This window comes from Pogoniulus pusillus, chromosome 26, assembly GCF_015220805.1.
Source record: "Pogoniulus pusillus isolate bPogPus1 chromosome 26, bPogPus1.pri, whole genome shotgun sequence".
NCBI lineage: Eukaryota > Metazoa > Chordata > Aves > Piciformes > Lybiidae > Pogoniulus > Pogoniulus pusillus.
The window spans coordinates 5704330-5724845 of record NC_087289.1 but is presented as its reverse complement, the minus strand read 5'-3'; the positions used below and the strand labels follow the sequence as shown (position 1 = coordinate 5724845).

At 48.7% G+C, this 20516-nt stretch overlaps 1 protein-coding gene across 3 annotated transcripts in view; it reads right to left on the bottom strand.

Annotated features, from left to right (window-relative positions):
* DIS3L2 (DIS3 like 3'-5' exoribonuclease 2) overlaps positions 1-20516 on the bottom strand; it is a 206549-nt gene that overhangs the window by 35497 nt on the left and 150536 nt on the right. For all 3 annotated transcript variants that reach the window (XM_064165709.1, XM_064165710.1, XM_064165711.1), the window contains one exon: positions 5014-5093. In XM_064165709.1, coding sequence (XP_064021779.1) covers positions 5014-5093 — 80 coding nt within the window. The remainder of the gene's footprint in view (positions 1-5013; positions 5094-20516) is intronic.

The window sequence follows — 20516 nt, the reverse complement described above, 5'->3', positions numbered from 1 at the left end:
GGCATTTGAAGCCCTGGTGTTTTAAGTGATAATCCAATGTACCAGGCATCATTGATCTCTATATAAAAGGGGGCACCACTTTTCCTTTCAACTGGAGCTATTTTTCACTTCTCATCCTGAAGAGTTGTGTGGTGCTGCCCGCAAGTGGTTACACTGCACAGCAGCTCAATCTGTAGAGCTCTGGGTCCCTAGAGAGAAAAAAATGATCAATACTCCAACGCTGCCTTTCTAAGAGGTCTCTAAGTGCTTCTATGTGAGATGCTGCTCCTCTGGGTTTAGAAATTACTCTGAAGAGAACATGAAGCCCCCAGTGCAAATTCATAATCCTGACACAAACCTCAGCTGCAGCAAGGAATTAAAATGAAATTCATTGCCAAGCTGAAAGCTGGTCTATCAGCAAGGGCAGGGATCTGAGATGTGAGGAAGGGATCTCAGAAAGAGACCAATACCTGCAGGTTAAGGGAGCAGGAACATCATGTTAGAAGACAACCAGCTGGGGTCAAAGAAGCATCACAGTGCCGTGCAAATATGGCCCACACAACAGGATGAATCTTGACAGGGATTTATAACTCCTCAGTGGGTCTAGGACGGCAGGGACCCCAAGCACTGCAACATGTGAGAAAGGTGACAGCAATCAGAGAGTCTTGGGAGGGAAGGCAAAGGCATCTGAAGAGTCAGATTTGCAATGTGTAGGTCAGCAGATCTCAGGAAGTCTCCAGAGTAGTGTCTGGGTAGTGCCAGTGAATGCAGAAAACAGCCTGAATCTCCTGTCTCTCAGACACAGACAAAAGAAATGAAGCTTCTCACAATGAATTCCTTCCAAGCAGATCTCAGGTTGGCCAGAAGAAGCCTTTCATGATCAACTATAACCTTTACTGGTCTTATTCTTCCCACTGCCTGGTGGCCCACAAGAGGATCAGCCATGCCAGGCAGGCTTCAGTGGGCAGCCAGCACTTCCTTGGCACAGCTGGCATCACATCCTAGATCAGGGACCAGTGAGTGCATGTTGTAAGGTGGGATTCACAAAGCACGCCCCATGTCAGTGGCCTCGTACAGCCTGGCTGGGCTTTGCAATTGGATCCTGTGCAGAGGCAGAAAGCCAATCTCAGCCTCGACGCCCAGCTCATGCTGCAGTCACACCATGGGACAGCTGGCAGGGCTGGCTTCTCCTGGCTAGAGCTGCTCTGCAGCCACATGAAGGATGACAATATGTTCCTGTTCTGAATGCTACCCAGCACGCATCACTGGCCGTCCCCATGTCATAGCACAGTGCTCCAGTCACAGGACAGCTGTCCCACCACAGCCCAGTGCTCTGTCAGTTACACTGACTGATCCCTGTCAGGCAGAATTTAAGTAATGTGGCTTAAAAATGAGGAATTCAGCTGCTTGCTTCTGATGAGGTCAAGTTCAAGGCAAGATTGGACGTGGCACTTGGTGCCATGGTCTAGCCTTGAGCTCTGTGGTAAAGGGTTGGACTTGATGATCTGTGACGTCTCTTCCAACCCTGATAATACTGTGATACTGTGAAGTCATCTCCTTTGGGGCCAGGGAGGACTGACAGCTAAGGGGACAAATGCATCCAGGTCTGAGCAGAGAAAATAGGGAGAAGTGATGTCCCCTGGCCTTACCCCTGTAACTACAGGGGCAGCAACAGCTTTTCTCTCCTCCATATGGCTTCAAGTACAGCAGTGGAATGGCTACTGGAACTATCAAGGGCCATTGGATACCAATATATGATAGCATGGGGTGGAGGGGCAAGCAGATGGCTGCTCCACACCTCTGCTCTCAATACAAGGCTCCCTAGGCTCTGCTGAGTGGTCTCCCAAAGTGCTTGGCACCAAAGGTGTGACAGTGGAGCAGGCAGCTGGTGAGCACTGTGCCTGTAAAACCCTGCTGCAGGCAGGCAGTGGGAAACGCCAGGAGCGTGCAAAGATTCCTTGGCATGGTTTTATAATTTCAAAGGGAACAAATTCCAACTGATTACACTTGTAAGAGCCTGTATGGTACTTGCACTTCTAGCTAAGCAGGAGAAATTAATTGCTCTAGTAATTACACTTTCAGCAATACTGCAGTCCTTTGTTCTGCAAGTGGGAGGCCAATATCCACTGTTCTCCGGTGGCCCCGTCTGGCTGCAGCTTGGAACAGCATTTGTCACTTGGAGGGGAAGGGCTATTCCGTCACTGACCAGGGTGACACTGAGCTTTGCCATGCACAGCCCCACTCATGCAGGTCTCTGGGGTATGCTCTTCAAGACAGAATGGGTTCCTGAGTTCCCACTGATCATGAACATCTCAGATTCCTTCTGCTAAAGCTGCCGCTTGAGAGACTCGAGCACCTGCGTTCCTGCCATAAGTTTGTCCCAAGCATGGGTCCCAGCCCCAACACTGACAAGGGTGCCAGACTCTGGGGTGTGCACCTTCCCAATCTTTCCCATGCATGAGCTTGCAGTGTGTTACCAATATTTCTTCTCTGGGCTAAATGGCTCCAAAACACAGCACAGACCCAACTGTTACATTTGGCTTTAACTTCCAGATACCTCTTTCAAAGGGTGCAGAAGCAGCCTTATCCTCTTGGCTCCTGTTGAATACTGTCAAAGCTTGACTGGGCTTGGGAGAACACACAGCCTACAATTTACCCTGAGAAATTACTAAGGAAAAATTATCATGACAACTGCCATTGCTATTGAATGGATGACAAATTAACCCTATGCAAAGCCTGGTCCTTGAGAAATGCAGTCTCTGCTTGGCTGAGCAGGAGCCATGTCCATCTGTCTGCTGCTCCACTACTCTGTTCAAATGCAATGCCAATAGAGCTGCAGTGCATGTGAGCTCCTCCAAAATCACCCAGGGAACAACCAGAACCAAGTGCCCCTGTGGCTCAAGGGCACTTTACCTGCAAGGATACATCAACTGTAGCGCAGAAGACCTTCATGCTTCGGTTCACCAGCCAAGGCTTATTGGAGGCACTGAGCTGCACGTACAGGATTTAGAGGGAAAAGCGTGTGTGCAAACAGCCAGGCTCTCCCTGGGAAATGGGATCTTGCTCCTCCCGGGCTGGTCAAGCAAGCTATGAAATATAAAGCACAGGGCCCTGCAGGGAGGTATAACTGCAGATTGGATCCATCAGACACGCACAAAGTCTGGGTTTACTCGCAATCTCACTCGTTCTGCCCACACCGTATTTTTCCAACCCGTAATCCCAGCTGGCGTGGCTGGGGATGGCTCAGCTCCCACGCTTGCCAGAAATGCAGGTCACAGCCATACATCTCTGAAGCAACAGCTGCCAACATGCCACAGCTACTTTGTCACCTGCTGGACCACTCACAGCAAAAAGCAAGGTTTCCAAGCAGAACTGCCGTTGGCCTTAGCGCTTAAACAAAATAGCTCTAATCCCATCCCTGGAGTTCCTCAAACAAAGGCACAAAACTCACTGGAGCCTGGGGAGAGCAGGGTCTGTGGCTGCTGATTTTTGAGATACACACCACACAATTGGAAACAGTGGATCTATAAATATCCTCAACAGACCCCAACGGGTCTGGGAGTTTTCTTTTCCTTGCTGTCCATTGTGTGCTGCCCGCCTATAAAAACCTCAACCCTAAATGCTCTTCCCTTGTTGATTTTAAGTTTGGGCACTGAACCGCAAGTTTCCCTCTTAGTTTGGTGGCGCTGGAGGTAGTTAACTGCTCTTCTGTGTCTCTGCAGCCAGGACAGCTGAGATGGGATCATGCAGTATGTGCTAATGGCCCATCCACTGGTGCAAAGGATTCTTCCAGAAACAATCTCTCTTCTTGCTTAAATACAGATTTCTCAGTTGAGAAAGAGGTAGGTGATGTTTGTGGATGTCTTCCTTCCTCTTCAGGACTATTCTCATCAGCGTTTCAGTGCAGATCTAATTACAGGCTGCTCCATTCACTGACAACTTCATATACCCTCCTTTTTAAGGTCAACATTCAATGACAGGCAAGAAGCAGAACTATATATGGGTGGAGGTAAAAGGCTATGGATTTATGACATGCTGGTATTCAGGCAAGGTAACCCAGCATGAATACAGAAATATCTGAAAGGTGCTGCTGCTGCTGCTGTCAATTTGATAATGAAAATGTGATTTGAAATAAAAACATCTTGGGTGCCAACTCACTACAGCAGCTAGTAAAAACAGGCAGAAAACTTATAAATTGAGGACTCTGAGCTCCAAATACATCCAAAGCTTGAATATCATATGGTATCTTATAAAAACAGAGTATGTGGCTGCACTGGGACTGCAGCACCACAAATGAAAGGTCTCTTAGTGAACCCATGCATGAGCTTTAGCAGAGAGAATCAGGTGCTGTGTGTCTCTAGCTAAGCACAGGTGAGGGCTCTGACTTCTTCAGCACTCCAGAGCCTTTTGATGCTTACCCCAGCCCACACTCACAGAGTCACCCCAACACAGAACAGTGCAGCATTTGAGTTGCAAACACCCCTGGGCAAGCCTGACTGTGTTTGGCCCAGAACTGGCCTTTTAGCCAAATAAAAGCAGCTTTTAGATGCTGCAGCAAAGAAATGGGCTGCAGGGCCTTGTCTATTTTAAAGGCTCTGGTCTTCAGAGGAGTTGCTCCCAGGTTCAGATCAAGCTTGAAGCTTGCTTTAATCAGTTTTTAGGTGGTACAAGCATTTGTGATCCCTCTGCCAGAAGGAATCATAGAATCAACCAGGTTGGAAGAGACCTCCAAGATCATCCAGTCCAACCTAGCACCCAGCCCTATCCAGTCAACCAGACCATGGCACTAAGTGCCTCATCCAGGCTTTTCTTGAAGACCCCCAGGGACGGTGCCTCCACCACCTCCCTGGGCAGCCCATTCCAATGGGAAATCACTCTCTCTGTGAAGAACTTCTTCCTAACATCCAGCCTATACCTACCCTGGCACAACTTGAGACTGTGTCCCCTTGTTCTATTGCTGGTTGTCTGGGAAGAGCAGTCTCCTTTCAGTGCACCTTCCTCTATGTTTTGCATGTAATCATCTGCAGGACTTACTTGTTGCTGTCCCGGTACTGATAGATGTAACAGCCTTGAGGCATCCCACTCTCCTGGTCCAAGGTAAACGAGAGCTTCAGCTGCAGAGAGACAAGGGTGTGGGGGCAGAGAGGGGGGGGGAGAGAGAGAAAAAAAAAGGCAACATTTTAGGCTCTTGGTCATCACAGCAACTTCAAGTGAGGCTTGTGGGAGAAAGCTTAACTCACCAAGGCTGACACGCAAACACCAAGGCCTGGAACATACCGCGGGGCTCCAAACCTCAGGGAAAAGTCACATGCGTTGCAGAAACCTCTGGCTTTTTCCACCCTTTGTTACTATAAAGTGTTTGTGGTTCTTCTGAAATGCATGGGTCGTAACAGTTCACTCCTCCCAACCCACCCACACACAGCACCTTTCAGCAGAGCGACTGCGGTTCCCCTCAGACACTGGAGCAGTGAGTCCTCTCCAGCGGCAGCTGGAGTTCCCACGAGTCTTTCTCTGCAAACCTTCCCGGCTGCCTCTCGGCTCTCCAGCGCAGCACAACAGAGCAGAAACCGCAGAGGGAAAGGTGACAGATTTTTCCTTCTGTGCGGAGTTATTAAAGAGCTGTTAGAAGGGTTTGCAGTTTGGACCCGTGTCCGGCAGGAGGCTATGATGTGACCTGGAAGCTGCTGTCTTTGCAGCTCCAAGAATGGCATCGGCAAAGGCTTTCATATTTCAAACACGGCTCGTTTTGTTTAAGGGGGAAAATTAATCCTCTTTCAGCAGGCAAAGGAACGGTTCTGCAGGAAGGCTTTTTTTTGCTGAAGTCGGCTCCAGTGATTTTCTATGCTGAACGGTCTGAAAACTGGCACGGGGTTGAGCCCTGCAACAGCCCTGCATGCCTGAGCAGCTCCTCGGTCCCAAGGAGAAGGCTGCTGGCCCTCAGACCAGCATCCTACCAGCACCCTACTAGCATCCTACCAGCCCCACAGCTCTGCAAAAGGGCTGCAGACCCTGAGCAGGAGCCAGCAGACTGGGTAAGAAGGGCAAGCATACTTCAGAGGACGTAGCTCTGGTGTTAATGCACTGAGCACTTTGGCTTTTTGTGGTCAGAGAGATTACCAACTGCAGGGCTGTTACCACTGCTGGATCACGTAGGACTCCTCAAACCGTTTGGGAAGGCCACTGCAAGGGCTAGAAGTCAAAGGAAGGTTGTTATGATGAGCCCAAGCTTTTTTAAACAGGGAAAGGAAGGGAGAGCAACATTGAGTCACTCCATTTGATCACAGACTCCTCTCCTCTGGGCTGCAAGGAAATTGCTAGCTCAAATTAACAGCTTATTCAGAAATGAACACAGAATTAAAACATCTTTCTCCCGCAGGCTGTTAAGAAACCCTGTGTGCTGAATCATTAGACGGTGCACTCATTTTCCCTTCCCTAAAGAGCAGCAAAGTCATACACTGTGCTCTCACTGACCCAAATAAAACTGCACAGCGTGAAATCAGCAAAAAAATTCACCATCTTGAATACCAAGCTTGGCACTGACTATCAGGCTGAGGCCAAATCCAGCTGATCTCCCTTGCCTGCTACGCCTCAACTCTGTCAGTGGTTTGGAGCCACGGCAGGTAACACGTGTCCGTGCTCCGTGTGCCTCTGTGGCACATGTATCGCCATAGTGCTGGCCAGATGGCAGCCTCCTGGGCTCCCCACAACTCTCCCTTCCACAAAACTCTGATCTTTACTACAGCTTAGTAGATTACTCAGATCCATCTCAGAGACAGATGTCTTAGGCCGAATTAGCAGGGCCGGCTAGGGACACTTCTTCTGGTCAGAACCCATGAAGATGGGCTGTGGCTCCAGCCTCTCCAGATGCTGTGAGGGCACATGGCAGCTACCTAATGGCAGCAGGGGGTCAGCAAGAAACAAGCAACCTTCTCAAGGGAAATAAGTGATCATTCTGCTGGCCATATGTGGTCTCAGCACATGAAAGATAGGAACCTGTCGGAGCAGGTCAGAAGGAGGCTGCAAAAATGATCAGAGGGCTGGAACACCTCTGCTGTGAAGAGAGACTGAAAGAGTTGGGCTTGTTCAGCCTGGAGAAGAGAAAGCCCAGGGAGACCTTATTGTGGCCATTTAACACTTAAAGGGGACTAAAGATAGGGACAGTCTTCTTAGCAGGGCTTGCTGTGACAGGACAAGAAGGAAGGGTTTTAAGAAGGAAGATTTAGAAGAGATATAAGGAAGATTTTTTTTTGACAATGAGGGTGGTGAAACATTGGCACAGGTTGCCCAGAGAGCTGCTAGAAGCTGGAAACATCCAAACTTCAGGCTGGATGAGGCTCTGAGCAACCTGACCTGGTTGAAGATGATCTGCAGGGTCATCACCTGTGCACTGCAGGGGTGCTGGACTAAAAGACCACTAAAGGTCCTTTCCAACCCAAAGCATTCAATGATTCTATAGACAGATTCCTGTCAAGTGAGCATGTCTGGTTTGGGCAACTAAAAGAGGGACAGGGAACTGCTCAGAGCCATTTTTCTGAGCAGGGTTTTCCAGAATGTCAGGAAGCAGCTCTGAGGTGAAAGGGACAGCACAGTTCCACTGCTACTGTGCTTTGAGGCATGGGCATTGCACTGCAGATCACTAGAGAAAACACACAAAAGAAAGGGCAAGAACAGGCAAAAGTGTGGCTTTGACCACTTTCAACAATAATTCTGCTCAGAACAAACTCAAAGTTCCCTATTCCCTTGTTTCCAGCTTTCAGCTAAGAGAGCTTTGGGCTTGTAGTAACTGAGCATCTATGGCTCACCTGGGCTCTGGGCCCCCAGCACCACCCAGGGCTGGAGTCAGCTCTATGCAAGATGACAAGTCCAGGGAAAGGGAAGGAAGGAAAAGGGTTGAGAAGGAAAACAACCTTGTTTGGACAGGCTGCCAGAGAAAGCTGTGGGGAAATAAGGTATGGGAGGTGACCTCTTCACTATCTGGGGGAATGGGGTCCCATGGAACCTGCCTACCCAAAAAGGAAAGATCACACTTCCTGAAGATAACAGGTTTCCAACTTTCTGTTATTTTAACCCTTCTTTGCCTGCTCACAGTATTCCAACAAATCAAACACACCCTGCTCACCAGGCTCTGCTCTCTCTGCTGCCCACCAGTGCCAGCAGGGCCTGCTAACAGGGACCATACACAGCTTGACCACCTGGGGCAATACTGTCATGGAAGAGGACACCGCTGTCACCCACAGTGACAAGAGAACGCCACTCAGAGAAATATTAGGGTTAGGGCATCACACGAAGAGATGTGTAACTAAAGGTCTGTCCTGGAATCATAGCTCAAGGCAGCCATGCTGTTGCTGATGCACAAGCCCCTGCTCTTTTGCAGATCTGCTCTGCTGATGCATGGTCATGGCCAGGCTGCAGAAGGAAGAGAGGATCTGTGATCGTGCTCCAGGCTAAAGGTCCTTACAGACCTCAAATGAACAGTCAAGCTCTTGCTGCCTCTGCTCATTTGGTCTCTGAGTGAGTATGAAGCCAGGCAAAACTCATCCCAGGGCATGAAGAGAGCAGACAGAGGAGTAGCTGAGCACTTCCAGGAGGCACACTGGGATGCAAAGACTGTAAGCTTCCCACTATGCTTGAAAAGGTTGTTCACACCCAGTCAGTATCATGTAGTTGGATCCTCTATGCTGCTGGAGCCACAGCAGTGCTCCACTGACAACCCTCAGGTATATGCTCACTTCTACATGGCTGTATTCATCTGTAAAGGTCCCTCTGCTTCCCAGCACCTTGGTGCTTCAGAATGTCTGCTCTGCAGACTTTTCCTCTCATGATAAAGCTAATCCATGAGGCACCTGCTGCCACAGATCATGAAGAACAAAACTCAAGTGTCCTTTCCCAGCATTCTATGCCATCTGCACTGCAGAGTCTCTCTGACCCCACCTTTTCCAGCAGCTGCCCATTCCTTTTGCCTTCATACACAAATCACAAAGCCTCTGGTTACTTCTGAAATAAAGAAGGTTGCAAGGAAAGGTTAGGAGCCCAAGAGATGTCAGGAGTAGATCAACCACTTTGTCATTCCTCCTATCTGACTTAGGCTACAGTAATGTCACAAGACATCCCAAGCCTCCCAGAATCATGAAGCCCTGCAAAACAAGTGGGGTTTTGCACTCATCCCTCTGGCACAGCTTTAACTCTCAGCCAATTTGACAGCACTGCTCCAGCACTGTCTTCTGCTTTGCAGCTCCTCTTTTTGCCTATCAGTGCTCTCTGTCAGAAAGTAAAGGATTGCCATAAAGCCAGCAAACAAACACACCAAGACAGAAGAAAGGGCACTGCTCTCCAAAACACCAGATTTCATGCCAACAGGGCCAATGAGGGACTGAGGTTTCTTTCAGAAGTGCAAGGTGACTCCATCACAAGGAAGGCTCATCAGACCAAGGGATCTTCAACATTAAACACAAGAGATCATTTTGTTTTACAGGACACTGCTGGGCAGGGATGGGGAGAGGAGATTTTCCAGTGCCATACACTGAAGTGTAATTTGGCTTGCAGTGCCCCGTTCGGCTGCACAGCCCTGGAGCTCCCATGCTAATAAAGATCCCTTTCCACTTCAGCAGCTTTGCACATAAAGACACACTTGGCATGGTGTGTGTGTGTGAGCTCAATGGGAAGGGGAGCTGGAACGTAGCCATGCTGAGAACAGAGTGCTGCCTACCAGGCGAGCCCCATCAATAATTGAGATGTCAGAGGCACAAGGAGGTGTGTGAATAAGAGCTGTCAAAAGGAGTAATTGGGATCTGTGCAGATACAGTGATGGATAGGCTCGCTCACCAGCAGACACAACTGCAACACACCCAAGAAGACGAGCAGGACATTGAAATTCAAAGGCTGTCTGATAGGCAGGACATTGCTGCCTTCGTGGAGGGAAGCACTGCACCTAAGGTACCAAGCAGGTGCAGGCACACTATCCCAAGACTGGCCAATGGAGTAAAAGAATGTACTCACTGCACATAGCTGATCCTTGGTAATGCTGGGTGGCAGATACTGCAGGCTGGAGATGAAGGTAATGCCACCTCCTTGAAGAAAGTCATCTCCAATCCACAGTAATCTCTGGGCATTGAGGGCTCTGTGCACGTGAACACCTGCTTATGCAGTGGCTCCACCCTTTGGGTTAGCAGCATCCATTCTCTATCCCTCTATTCTTAAATCCAGCGGAGGATGCAGTTGGCTGACAGCAGGATGCTCCTTGCTCTTCCTTGTAGTTCCATCCATCAAACACAGAGACACTTCATCTGCATCCAATGCTGCCCACACGGCACTCCCACAGTGGTGAGCAGACACCAAACGAGTGCACAGACACGGATGGACACAAGACACCTGCAGAAGGGCTCAGGGCAGCTGTCATTCAGGCACACTGAGCTCTGTGCTGCTTGATCCCTGCAGGGACCCAATGACCTGCTCAGGCAGACAGGCTTTGGTGGGAAGTGTTGGCAAAGCTGCCTACATTATGAAGTTCTCCTCCACTAAGGCCAGAAAGGAGCTTTTCTGAAGAGGGGAGCAGTGCTTAATGCTGTCATGGATCGTCAGGCTCGCTGGGACTTCAGTGCAGCCAGCAGTCATCCTAGTCTCAAAGTTTCAAACCCACAGCAATTAGGGGCCCAATCATGCGATAAAGCCTGGTAGCTCCAACAAGGAGAAAGGACAAGGAACAGCCTTCTGGCTGCTGAAATGCTGTCAGTACCCATACTGAGTTGACTGGGCAAATTCTTCATGCCCTCTTGAGTAAGTGGTTTGTCTTGGCTCCTCCTGGGCTCCAAGCACAAACCCCTATCACTAGATGAAAAGCCTTCTCTACGCATGCACTGCATGACAGAGGTATTATGGGTTCAGCTGAGTAACCCGGTCACAGATTTCAGACGTCCCAATTCTGGGGCAACCTAAGGGCATGCTTCGGCCAGCCCTGGCTATAACTGTTCAAGGTAATTCCACTGATGTAGTGAGGTATTCAAGCAGAAAGACTTCACCTAGAGCAAGGAGGAGAGACACAAGCCTCCAAGACAAAGCCAGAGAACTGGATCTAAAGCTCACACTGAAAGGCAGGGGTAGTTTTCTGCCCTTGGCACTCATTCAATTTAACCCTGTTTGCATGGAAGTCCAAAAAGTCCAGTACCAGCTCCCTCTTGGAATAAAGGCTCCCCTCCAGCAAGCTCTAGAAAGCTTTTTAAGAATAAACTTAGTCATCAGGCAGGTTTGCATGCACTGCCCAAACTTTGGTTTTCACCCGAAAAGAAAAAACAATATAGTCCTGAAGCCCTGACACTCACTTCTAAAACCACAGAAAAGGAGCCATGCTCCAGTAACGTAATCACAGAGCCTTCTGGCACCTTGTCCCTTAAAAATACATTCATCTGCCTCCACGCAGGCCATCAAACTCAATCTTGTTAACAATGGATTTCCCAATTCCTGCAAGCTGGAAGGACTGCAGCGGTGCTGGCTGTGGCAGCTGGACGAGCCCTTACAGAAGCACAGGCTGCAAACCTCACAGCTGTGTTTTCACTTAAAGATGCTGCTCTTGAGACCAAAGCACTTCTCCTTCCACAAGCTTTTCTACTTGTGCTGCAGTTTGAAGTTACTAAAGACCCTGGGTAGAAGCTGAAGAACATGTAGTAAGGACAGGATGAGGATAATAAGGGTGAGACCAAAAGTCCTACAGTGCAAAAAGAGAAAAGGAAATTTGCTGTCAGCTCAACTAATTACCTCTCATGTTGGGTTGGGGTGGTCCTTCCCTTTGCACTTTACAGACAGTGAAGGCTTGGCCAGTCCCAGAACCTGGTTACGTGGCTGCTGTTGCTACTGGTTGGAAGTCCTGAACTGGTCCCTTTCACTCACTGCCTATTCAGTGAGACCCCTTCTCTTCATGAACATTTTCCAGGTGAAGGCTTACATTCTCCAAGAGGCATCTGAAGCTGTCTCTGTTGCCCTGTGTCCTCAGCATGGTCTATCCTCAGGAGGCAGACAAGAGCAGAGAGGCAAAACTAGCTGTCCCCTTAGCCTGCTCCTTGGGTAAAGGGTACTTGAAAGGGGATGTGACTGGAGAGCTGCTCTTCTCCCCTCTTCCTGCCTCACTCACCACTCCTGAAACATCTTGACCTCTGAAGTGAAACACAGGCACAGGAAGGAACCAGCAAGGAACGTGCTGGAAGCTCAGTGTGCTTCACAGCCAGCCAACTCACACATCTTGGGAGCTCCTGGGTGTGAGACAACAGTGTTGTGTTTGACAGAAGCTCATTGCCAGCCCTGGCCTCACTCACAGGACAGAAGAACAACTGAGTGTAAATCAGCAGCAGGGCAAAGGCTGACTTATTTCCAGAGGTAAGGCCTCCTCTCCATTCATGCCTTACTTTGCAATTTTGAGATCTCCTGTGCAGAAGGTTTCTCTGTTACTTGCAACAATACAGAACATCACTCATCCTCTGCATCTGCCAAATGTCTCTTCCCTCTCAGGATGTTACCCAGCAAACTACCTCTGTTAACAAGCTACAAGATCTGTGCATGCAGCTGGAAGAGAATGTCACCTTGAAACCCAGGGTCTGGAAAGTCAGCACATTTTTTCCCCCTTTCTTAAACTATTCTCCAGGGCCAGAGGTTCCCAGCCTGGGACCCAAAGCCAAAATGACCTATTACTAAAATATCCCACAAGCTGCAGCAGATCTTGCCCTCCAAATATCTCTTCTAGGATACAGTGAGAACCCTGAGGCTTTTTCATCATGGAAGTGAAGTCAGCAATTCATTTTCCCTAGTACATATTTGGGCTGCTCTCTTGTCAACTAGCAGCTCTCAAAACCTCTGCCACAGGTGGTCAAGCAGCGCAGCAAAGACCAGAGAGAAGTGTGGCTGGATCCTATGCAAAGACACAGAGATGCTGTCATCGAAAGGGCAAGCTGGCGTCATACCCTTGGCTTCTATTTCACAGCTGCAAGTCAAAGCTGAAGAGCCTTTCCAGAAAGATGGGGAAGGAGACAACTTTCACCACTTGGCAAAAAACCCAAACTGCAAATGGATTTATTTTTAAGCATTCACACTTGCCTGCACCAGAGGTTTCGAACAGAATCCACAAGGAAACAGATCCAGATTTATATAGAAAGAAGAGCTGAACACTTCCCCTCACTTTATAAACTGTGTGAGCTCATTCTCTAGCTGCATGATTAGGAAACCACAGGACCAAAATACAGATGATACAACTGCGAAGGGTTTATGTTGGTGGATTAAAAACACCTTCAGAAGCTAACGAATCGCAACACTGCACTGCACGCTCCAGACTGGCAGGGAACTGCCAGTGAAAAGTGTTTTTTATTTTCTACACACACTTCAATTTTCAAATAAAAGCAAAACATGCCCAGGAAATGCCACATAAAAACTGTGTCACTAACAAGGCACGGGCCAAATTTCACTGCTTGGCTCTCGCTTGCAGCCTGTCTCCCAGCCTCTCTTTAAAACACTCCCAGTTGTTCTCCCTCTTCCAGCCCCACCACTGCTCTGACAGAAGACAATTCCACTGGTTCCATCCTGTGGAATAACCAAGCCCTCATGAGCTGAGCTTTATCAGTCTCAGCTGAGGTGAGAGGCTTTGGGCTGCAGACAACTCTTGCATTTTGAAGAAGGATGATGTTCCACACAAGGGAACAGTTAGGTCCTGAGCAGTCCCAATGGCCTCTTCTCACTTGGCAGATATGGAAACTCAGAGGATGAGCAAGACTCTAAGAAGAGGCTAGATTGCAATTAGGAGCTTGAAACAATCCCCAAGACTCCTGTGGAGACAGGACCGACCCTTCTCTAAGCAACTAGAATTGCCAGCAAGTGAAGCTTCTCTGTCCATGAAGAAGTTGATGGCTGGAGGGCAGCGCTCAGACATCATGGACCTTATCAGAGAGTTAAAATTCCTCGGGAGACACCAAAGGCCAACAGCCAGAGGCAAGTGCAGCAGCACAAGGACTTGTAACTGGTGTGAACAGGAAAAGGTAAAACAAGGGTCTGCTGCATGAGCAGAGAGATTGAGAAGTGCCACCACTGACACTCCACTCCCAAAGCTCATGGGAACCAAGAGCTGGTGGAGAGCCTAAGGGAAGCACAACATGAGCAGCATCTGCCACTGATATCCAGAACTGACAGACCCCAAGTTTCAATCTTCATCTTATCTGAAAGTTCTCCGTACAGCAGCAAATACACCTACTGCTCTGAAAATCCTGGAGCAAACAGACCAACCAAGTTAAAGCAAGCACAAAACAAGGACAGCCTTTCTCACTTACTGACAGGGAGGAAAACTTGAAGTGCACAGCTGATGTGAAATTTGCCCTATGCTGGCAAGCATCAGCCAGCAGTCAAACAGATTGGTGCTTCTGCACAGTCACTGCACCTGCAGCCTCTTGGCTGGTCAGACCCAGGACCTGGAAGGAATCTGCAGGACCACCACCAGCTGGTTTAGGGGTTGGGAAGTATGGAAGTCCATATAGCAATCTTGATCTTATGAAGAAAAGCCTGATCAGAGAGGAATCCATAAGGCATTTCTGCTACAGAAGAACATATGAGAACCTGAAAGACTTCAGAAAAGCAATTGGTGTGTTCCATGTTTGCTTTAGATGAAAAGTGATACAACCACGTGCAGACCCTCTCTAAACTCACTGCCTGGTATTAGAGGGTACTACAGGTAACAGCTCATTATTCCCCTCTGTTGCTTACTTCAGACAACTGACAGGTGTCAACTTACTGACCCTAAGTTTAAGTAGCCTGAAATGTAGCACTTCTGCTTTAAGAGAGCCTGTGGTCAGTAGAGAACAGCGTTGCAGAAGTCAGCAGCTGCCAAGGAGAGGGCTGTTCCTTCCACTGATGGATGCCCAGCTCTGCTCAGGAACCCAGAACCACAAAGGAAACAGTGCATGGCTTGCAGGCCATTTCTCTGATGGAGAACAGAACAAGAACACCAGCAATGCTTCATCTGATGAAAAGAAAGGGGCCTTCACAAAGCACCAGGTGGTTTCTGAGAGCTCTTCCAAGCTCATGCCAGTGACAGAACACAAGGCAGTGGTTACCTGAAGAAAGCTGGGACATTGTACTGCCTTCAAATGGCTCAAGTGACAGGGAAAGGCAAGGGCTGGGGGTGCAGATGTTCCACACACTTGGCAGGAAGAAAAATGGTTTGGTGTCTTTTATTGCACCTGCTGTAGCACAGCTTTTCCCCCACCCTCTAGAGCCATGGTTTTACAAACCAGCCTATTTTGTGTCTCCCCTATGATTATTTTGTGTCTTCCCCTAACGCACCCAGTCTGTGTCATTGCTGTTGGGAGGACACAAGGAGCTGAGGGCAGATCAAACACAGCAAATCCTATTTTCTTAAGTTTGTTAATGCTAACTGCTTCCCCTGCTAAGCCACTAATGGAGCTGTGAGAACCCAGGAGCACAGATTAATTCACCACCCAGGTACTGCCTGATGCCTGGAGGGATTTCCGTAGAGCCACACTGGAAGACAGAGGAAAGCTTGTAATACCCTCCACACGAGAGATAAAGCCATTAAAGTATGAACAGCCCCTGTGTCAACAGGATGAGAGCTCTGCCAGGTAACAAGAGAGATCACAGCAGTGTTTCTAGCTTTAGATAGATCTACGAGCAAATGAACTGGAGCAGGGACTGTGAAGATGCAGAACACCCTGGTCACACCATGGTGATCTCAGTTTGCCAGCCACACCATTCTCTCCCATCCTTTGGGGTGCTGCTGTGAAATACCCAGTAGTGCTGAAGTCCAACCCTAGCACTGCTGACTCAAGCATTGCTCCTTCTCTCTCACAGCTTGTTAAAACTGGCCAGGACTGCAGGCAGCAGTGCTGTGTCCTGGCCAAACTTTCTCCCAACACTTAGCAGTACAAGATGAGATGTTATCCCCTGCCATACACACTCAGAGAATCACAGAATCAACCAGGTTGGAAGAGATCTCCAAGATCATCCAGGCCAACCCAGCCCTATCCAGTCAACTAGACCATGGCACTAAGTGCCTCATCCAGGCTTTTCTTGAACACCTCCAGGGATGGTGACTCCACCACCTCCCTGGGCAGCCCATTCCAATGGCAAATCACTCACAACACTGCCTTCTGCAGAGCACCTTTTCTGCACACTGCATCCTGCCACGGCAGTGCCAGCTCCCTCCTCCTCTGGGCAGAAGCAGGCCATGTACCATGACCTGCTCTCTCATACTTAACTGAATCTCACAGCATCTAAGCATGGTTGCTTGGTGCACAAGCAGGAGATCCAGAGCTTTCCAAGAACATCCCTGCCTGTTCCCATGGACAACAAGAGCTGCTGCTGTTAGCACAACCACCAGATTCCCTTGGGAAGAGGCTGACTGTGACTCAGTTGAATTTCTCTGGAAGCAACCTGCTCCTGCTCACACTTTCCTAGGGACCTCACAGGTCCTGTTACAGGGAAAAAAGGAAGCAAGAGTGGACGGATGCCAGGTGACTAATTCCAGCAAGTCAAGACTGCAGGCACCCTACCCACTGGCTAACCCATGGTTGCCCATCTTCCTCTGGCTCTGACCTGGCTGTGCTTCAGTGGGGAAGTGATTTCTACATGTAGATACTTCAGAAAGGGCTCTGGCAAGGTTCACACTGAAAAGCTGCAGTGTAAAAGGTATTTTTGTAGGGCCAAGTTGATGTCAGAGCCCATAACACCGCTGCTGATCCCCAGGGGGTAGGACCAGTCATCGTTTTCCAGCATTAATGCACAGCAGGCTGTTTATAGCCCTCTATTCCTCACCATTATTTAACATATGTAAGGGGCTTGACATGGTTTATGTTCGGTAGTTGTGGTTTCCAAGCAGTACTGCATTTCTTCAAGATGAAGATGCATAATATTTTAGAACTACTTTTAAAGCCAGCCACAAATCTGCAATCTTTTACATCATTCCTCCTGCCTCCTATCAAACCCAGTCCATGAGACACAGGTGATCAGCAAGAAATCCATGTGTACATGGGCACAGAGACACATGGAGAGAGAAACTCAAGGTTGTAATTGGTACAGGCTATGTTTAAGGTTTCAAAGTCATCCGGGATGCAGTTCACTCTTCAAAAGCTGTGGGTACCAGCACACCACATGTGGAGGAGAATCTGAGGGCTGAACCAAAGCATGAGGTACTTGCTCAACAATCTGCCTCAGCAAGTGTAAGGAAACGAAAATGTTTCCTGCCCCTGGGAATTCCACATACTAATGACCTGACAGTGTATCATCCTAAAAAACTCATCACTGCCTTCCCTCGCCAAGCCTGACCCTATCCACTCCTACAAGCAAGTCAGAACACAACTGAATCTCCAATTCCTGATTCTAACACACCCCTCCACAGGGCAGAGTCAGCTGGCACAGGGAAGGATCAGAGAAATCTGTAGAAACTGCCCTTAAAGGACAGCCTGCAAAGCCTGGCTTCTGCACAGCATGGCAGCTTTTGCAGAGCTCTCTGCTTTTAGAGCTAGTTTTGCATAAATCAAACTTTCCAGTTCCCCAGTTTGATGGGCTCGAGCCTTTGCTAGGTTAATTTTGTCCAGTCAGTGCTGGAATTGGACTTGTCCATACCAAAGCTGTAAGTTTTAAAGGCAGAAACCAAGACTATATTTTACAGAGACAGTCAAGTTCTTAACATCAGCTATTTATTCCAACAATATTAAAAGGAGACACACTGCTTTCTCAGTCGTTTTTCCATTCGTAGTATTTTGTTGGGTTTGTTTTTAAAACCCAGGAGCCTAATCCTTAATTTCTCTATGGAAAAGCTGGAAGAAAAAGATCACAGGAACAAAGGCTCAGCCTTCTAGAACATCCACTGCTCTCGCTCCTACTTTGGAGAGGTTGCAGGGGTTTGTGGTCGAGGTTATATTTTGGGTTTGAAATACACTCTGAAAGTAAACAAACAAATAAAGCTATCTGCAGGCATCAGTATTAGCTTGTGAAGGAGACCCAGACAAAGCACAGGAGGATAGAAAGAAGCCAGTAAATTCTAAGGGTGTAGAACAGGAGAGGGGATTAAGCCTGGTGATTAAATTAGGTGATGCATGAATACATTCCAATGCACAACATCACTCAAGCACTGGACAAAACATATGGCAACAATGGTGAGCACTGCCCACAAGGTCACCTTTAATATGATTAGCCATGGACGCCTGAAAGGAGATCTCCCAAGTACCAGTGTGCTAACCCTCCTTTGTGCAGGGTGGAGAAGCACCCTCTGAAAGCCTTTGAGGCTCCCTGAGCCCCGCACAAGCGGCTGCTGTGTGTTCAGGGACGTGGCCGGGTCCATTGAAAGCAGGACACACAAAAACACGAGCCTCGAGGCTGGGCAAACTTGCTGAGAGTGGCTTTTGTTCCCCGCTTGCGGGACACCGGGGGAGCCATCCCCAGGGTGCCCTGCCTGGCAGCTGGGTCACCCCACGGGCTCTCCTGCCCTGCCTGGACTTTTCAACCCTGCTGGCCCGCATTCAGCGGCACGGCTCGCCTCTTTGAAGGGGGAGAAAGCGCCTCATCCATCACTGCCACGGAGGGAGCTAATTCACTTCTTTACAACTGGAAAGGCTTTCGCTGTGAGCAGGAGGGAGTGCAGGAAGAGTAATGAAATCCAAAAGGGAGCCAAATGATGCTTTCCTCTGCAAGATGCCAGCACTGGCAGTGCTCGCTGCTGGCACAGCCAGCGGTGGGTGAAAGGAGACTCTTTTGTGGTATGCCATTAGCTACTTCCAAGGCCTCAGTTCATGTTTACCACAGCCACTGTGTTACTTCATTTGGTAGTTTTTTCCAGTCCAGTCGATTGTGCTGCAGAACTGACCAAGTGCATTTGGAAGCCTTGGTCGCAGAAAACAGAAACAAATTGCTTTCTGAAAGGACTTCTTTTTTTCCTTCCCCAAACTAAACCTCACTCTGCTTTCCGTAAACTCAACCTAAGGCTGAAATCCCCACTCAAAGCTGAAGAGTGAAGGTCCCTGTTGGGTATTGCCCATTCTGGTTACTGCCCAGCCATGCCACCTGGCACAGCAGCAATGCCTCCAGTCACTGGAGCACTGAGGTATGCCTGCCCTGGCTGCACTAGAGCCCATCTCGCACAGTTGCATTCCTCTGCAGCACACAAGACTACATCATGTCAAGTAAAACCCTGTTACAACAGCAGCCAGCAGGCTGTAATGGGAAAAAACACTCTGTGACATTTCAAACCATCCTGAGTGAGCCCCCTTGTGTGACTCCTTTGCTGCAATCAGGTGAGCCCTTCAGACTGCTGAACTCTATCCCAGAGGACCTTGGCACACCCAGCTGAGCAACTTACAGTAATTTTGCAGGCCTTTAGTACTTCAGATTCCAGGCAATGACTAATCAGGGACACGTGAGGGACAGGTCCAACAGCAAGCTTCTTCCACACACTTTGTATCTGCACGGCTGGGTGGGTTAAAGTCATGGAGACAACCCCAGGAGGAACTCACTCTGGTTACACAGGTCCTAACAGGTACAAAGGCTCAGTGACCAAGCAACAACAAACATGGCAAAAGACTGCTACCAGCTGAGCTCCTGCTATTGCTAGGAAAAGGAAGGGATCATCTCCTAAAGCCCCTTCCAGCTTTACATTCCCAGGATGCCATAACTACAGCTCAAGCCTTGGCACAGCATATCCCAGGCACTACACTATCACAGCAGACATTCAGCAAGCTGTGAAATGATCACCCTCTTGTTCTGAAGAGTCACTTTAGACCCTTGTGATAGATCACACAGACTCTTACAAGAGCTGTCAAGACTGAATATGAAGGCAGTTTCTGATCAGACAAGGTAGACCAGGCAGCTGCACACTGGATCTAAAATAATTTGGGGCAGAAGCTCCATGAAGGAGGGTAAAATTTCATTCTTTTAGAATCATAGAATCAACCAGGTTGGAAGAGACCTCCAAGATCATCCAGTCCAACCTAGCACCCAGCCCTATCCAGTCAACCAGACCATGGCACTAAGTGCCTCATCCAGTCTTTTCCTGAACACCTCCAGGGACGGTGCCTCCACCACCTCCCTGGGCAGCCCATTCCAATGCCAATCACTCTCTCTGACAACAACTTCCTCCTAACATCCAGCCTGGACTTCCCCTGGCACAACTTGAGACTGTGTGCCCTTTTAGACAAAAGAAACCTCAACCCTCCCCAAAAATGACTCTTTCAAAATGAAAATGAACAAGAGTTGGGAGAAATCCCTGTGGTGGGACCAATTTCTTGTCTATTTAAACTCTTCAGCAAGTCTCCCTCCTTTAAATTGTATTCTGTACCCATAGCTACGCTACCACTATTACACAGGCTACTTGCAGCAACACCACTGATTCTGAGGCACCTGTAGAAATGCTGGAGAACTTGTAAAGAGATCACTCTGTCTCAAGGCTGTTTCTCTTCTTGAAAGGCTGTTTGACAGCAGCACCCCCTTGGCACCACGTTATGGATCCATCAACATTCCTATCTCAACAGGAGGAACCAGAAGCTGCCCTGCTCATTTAACCA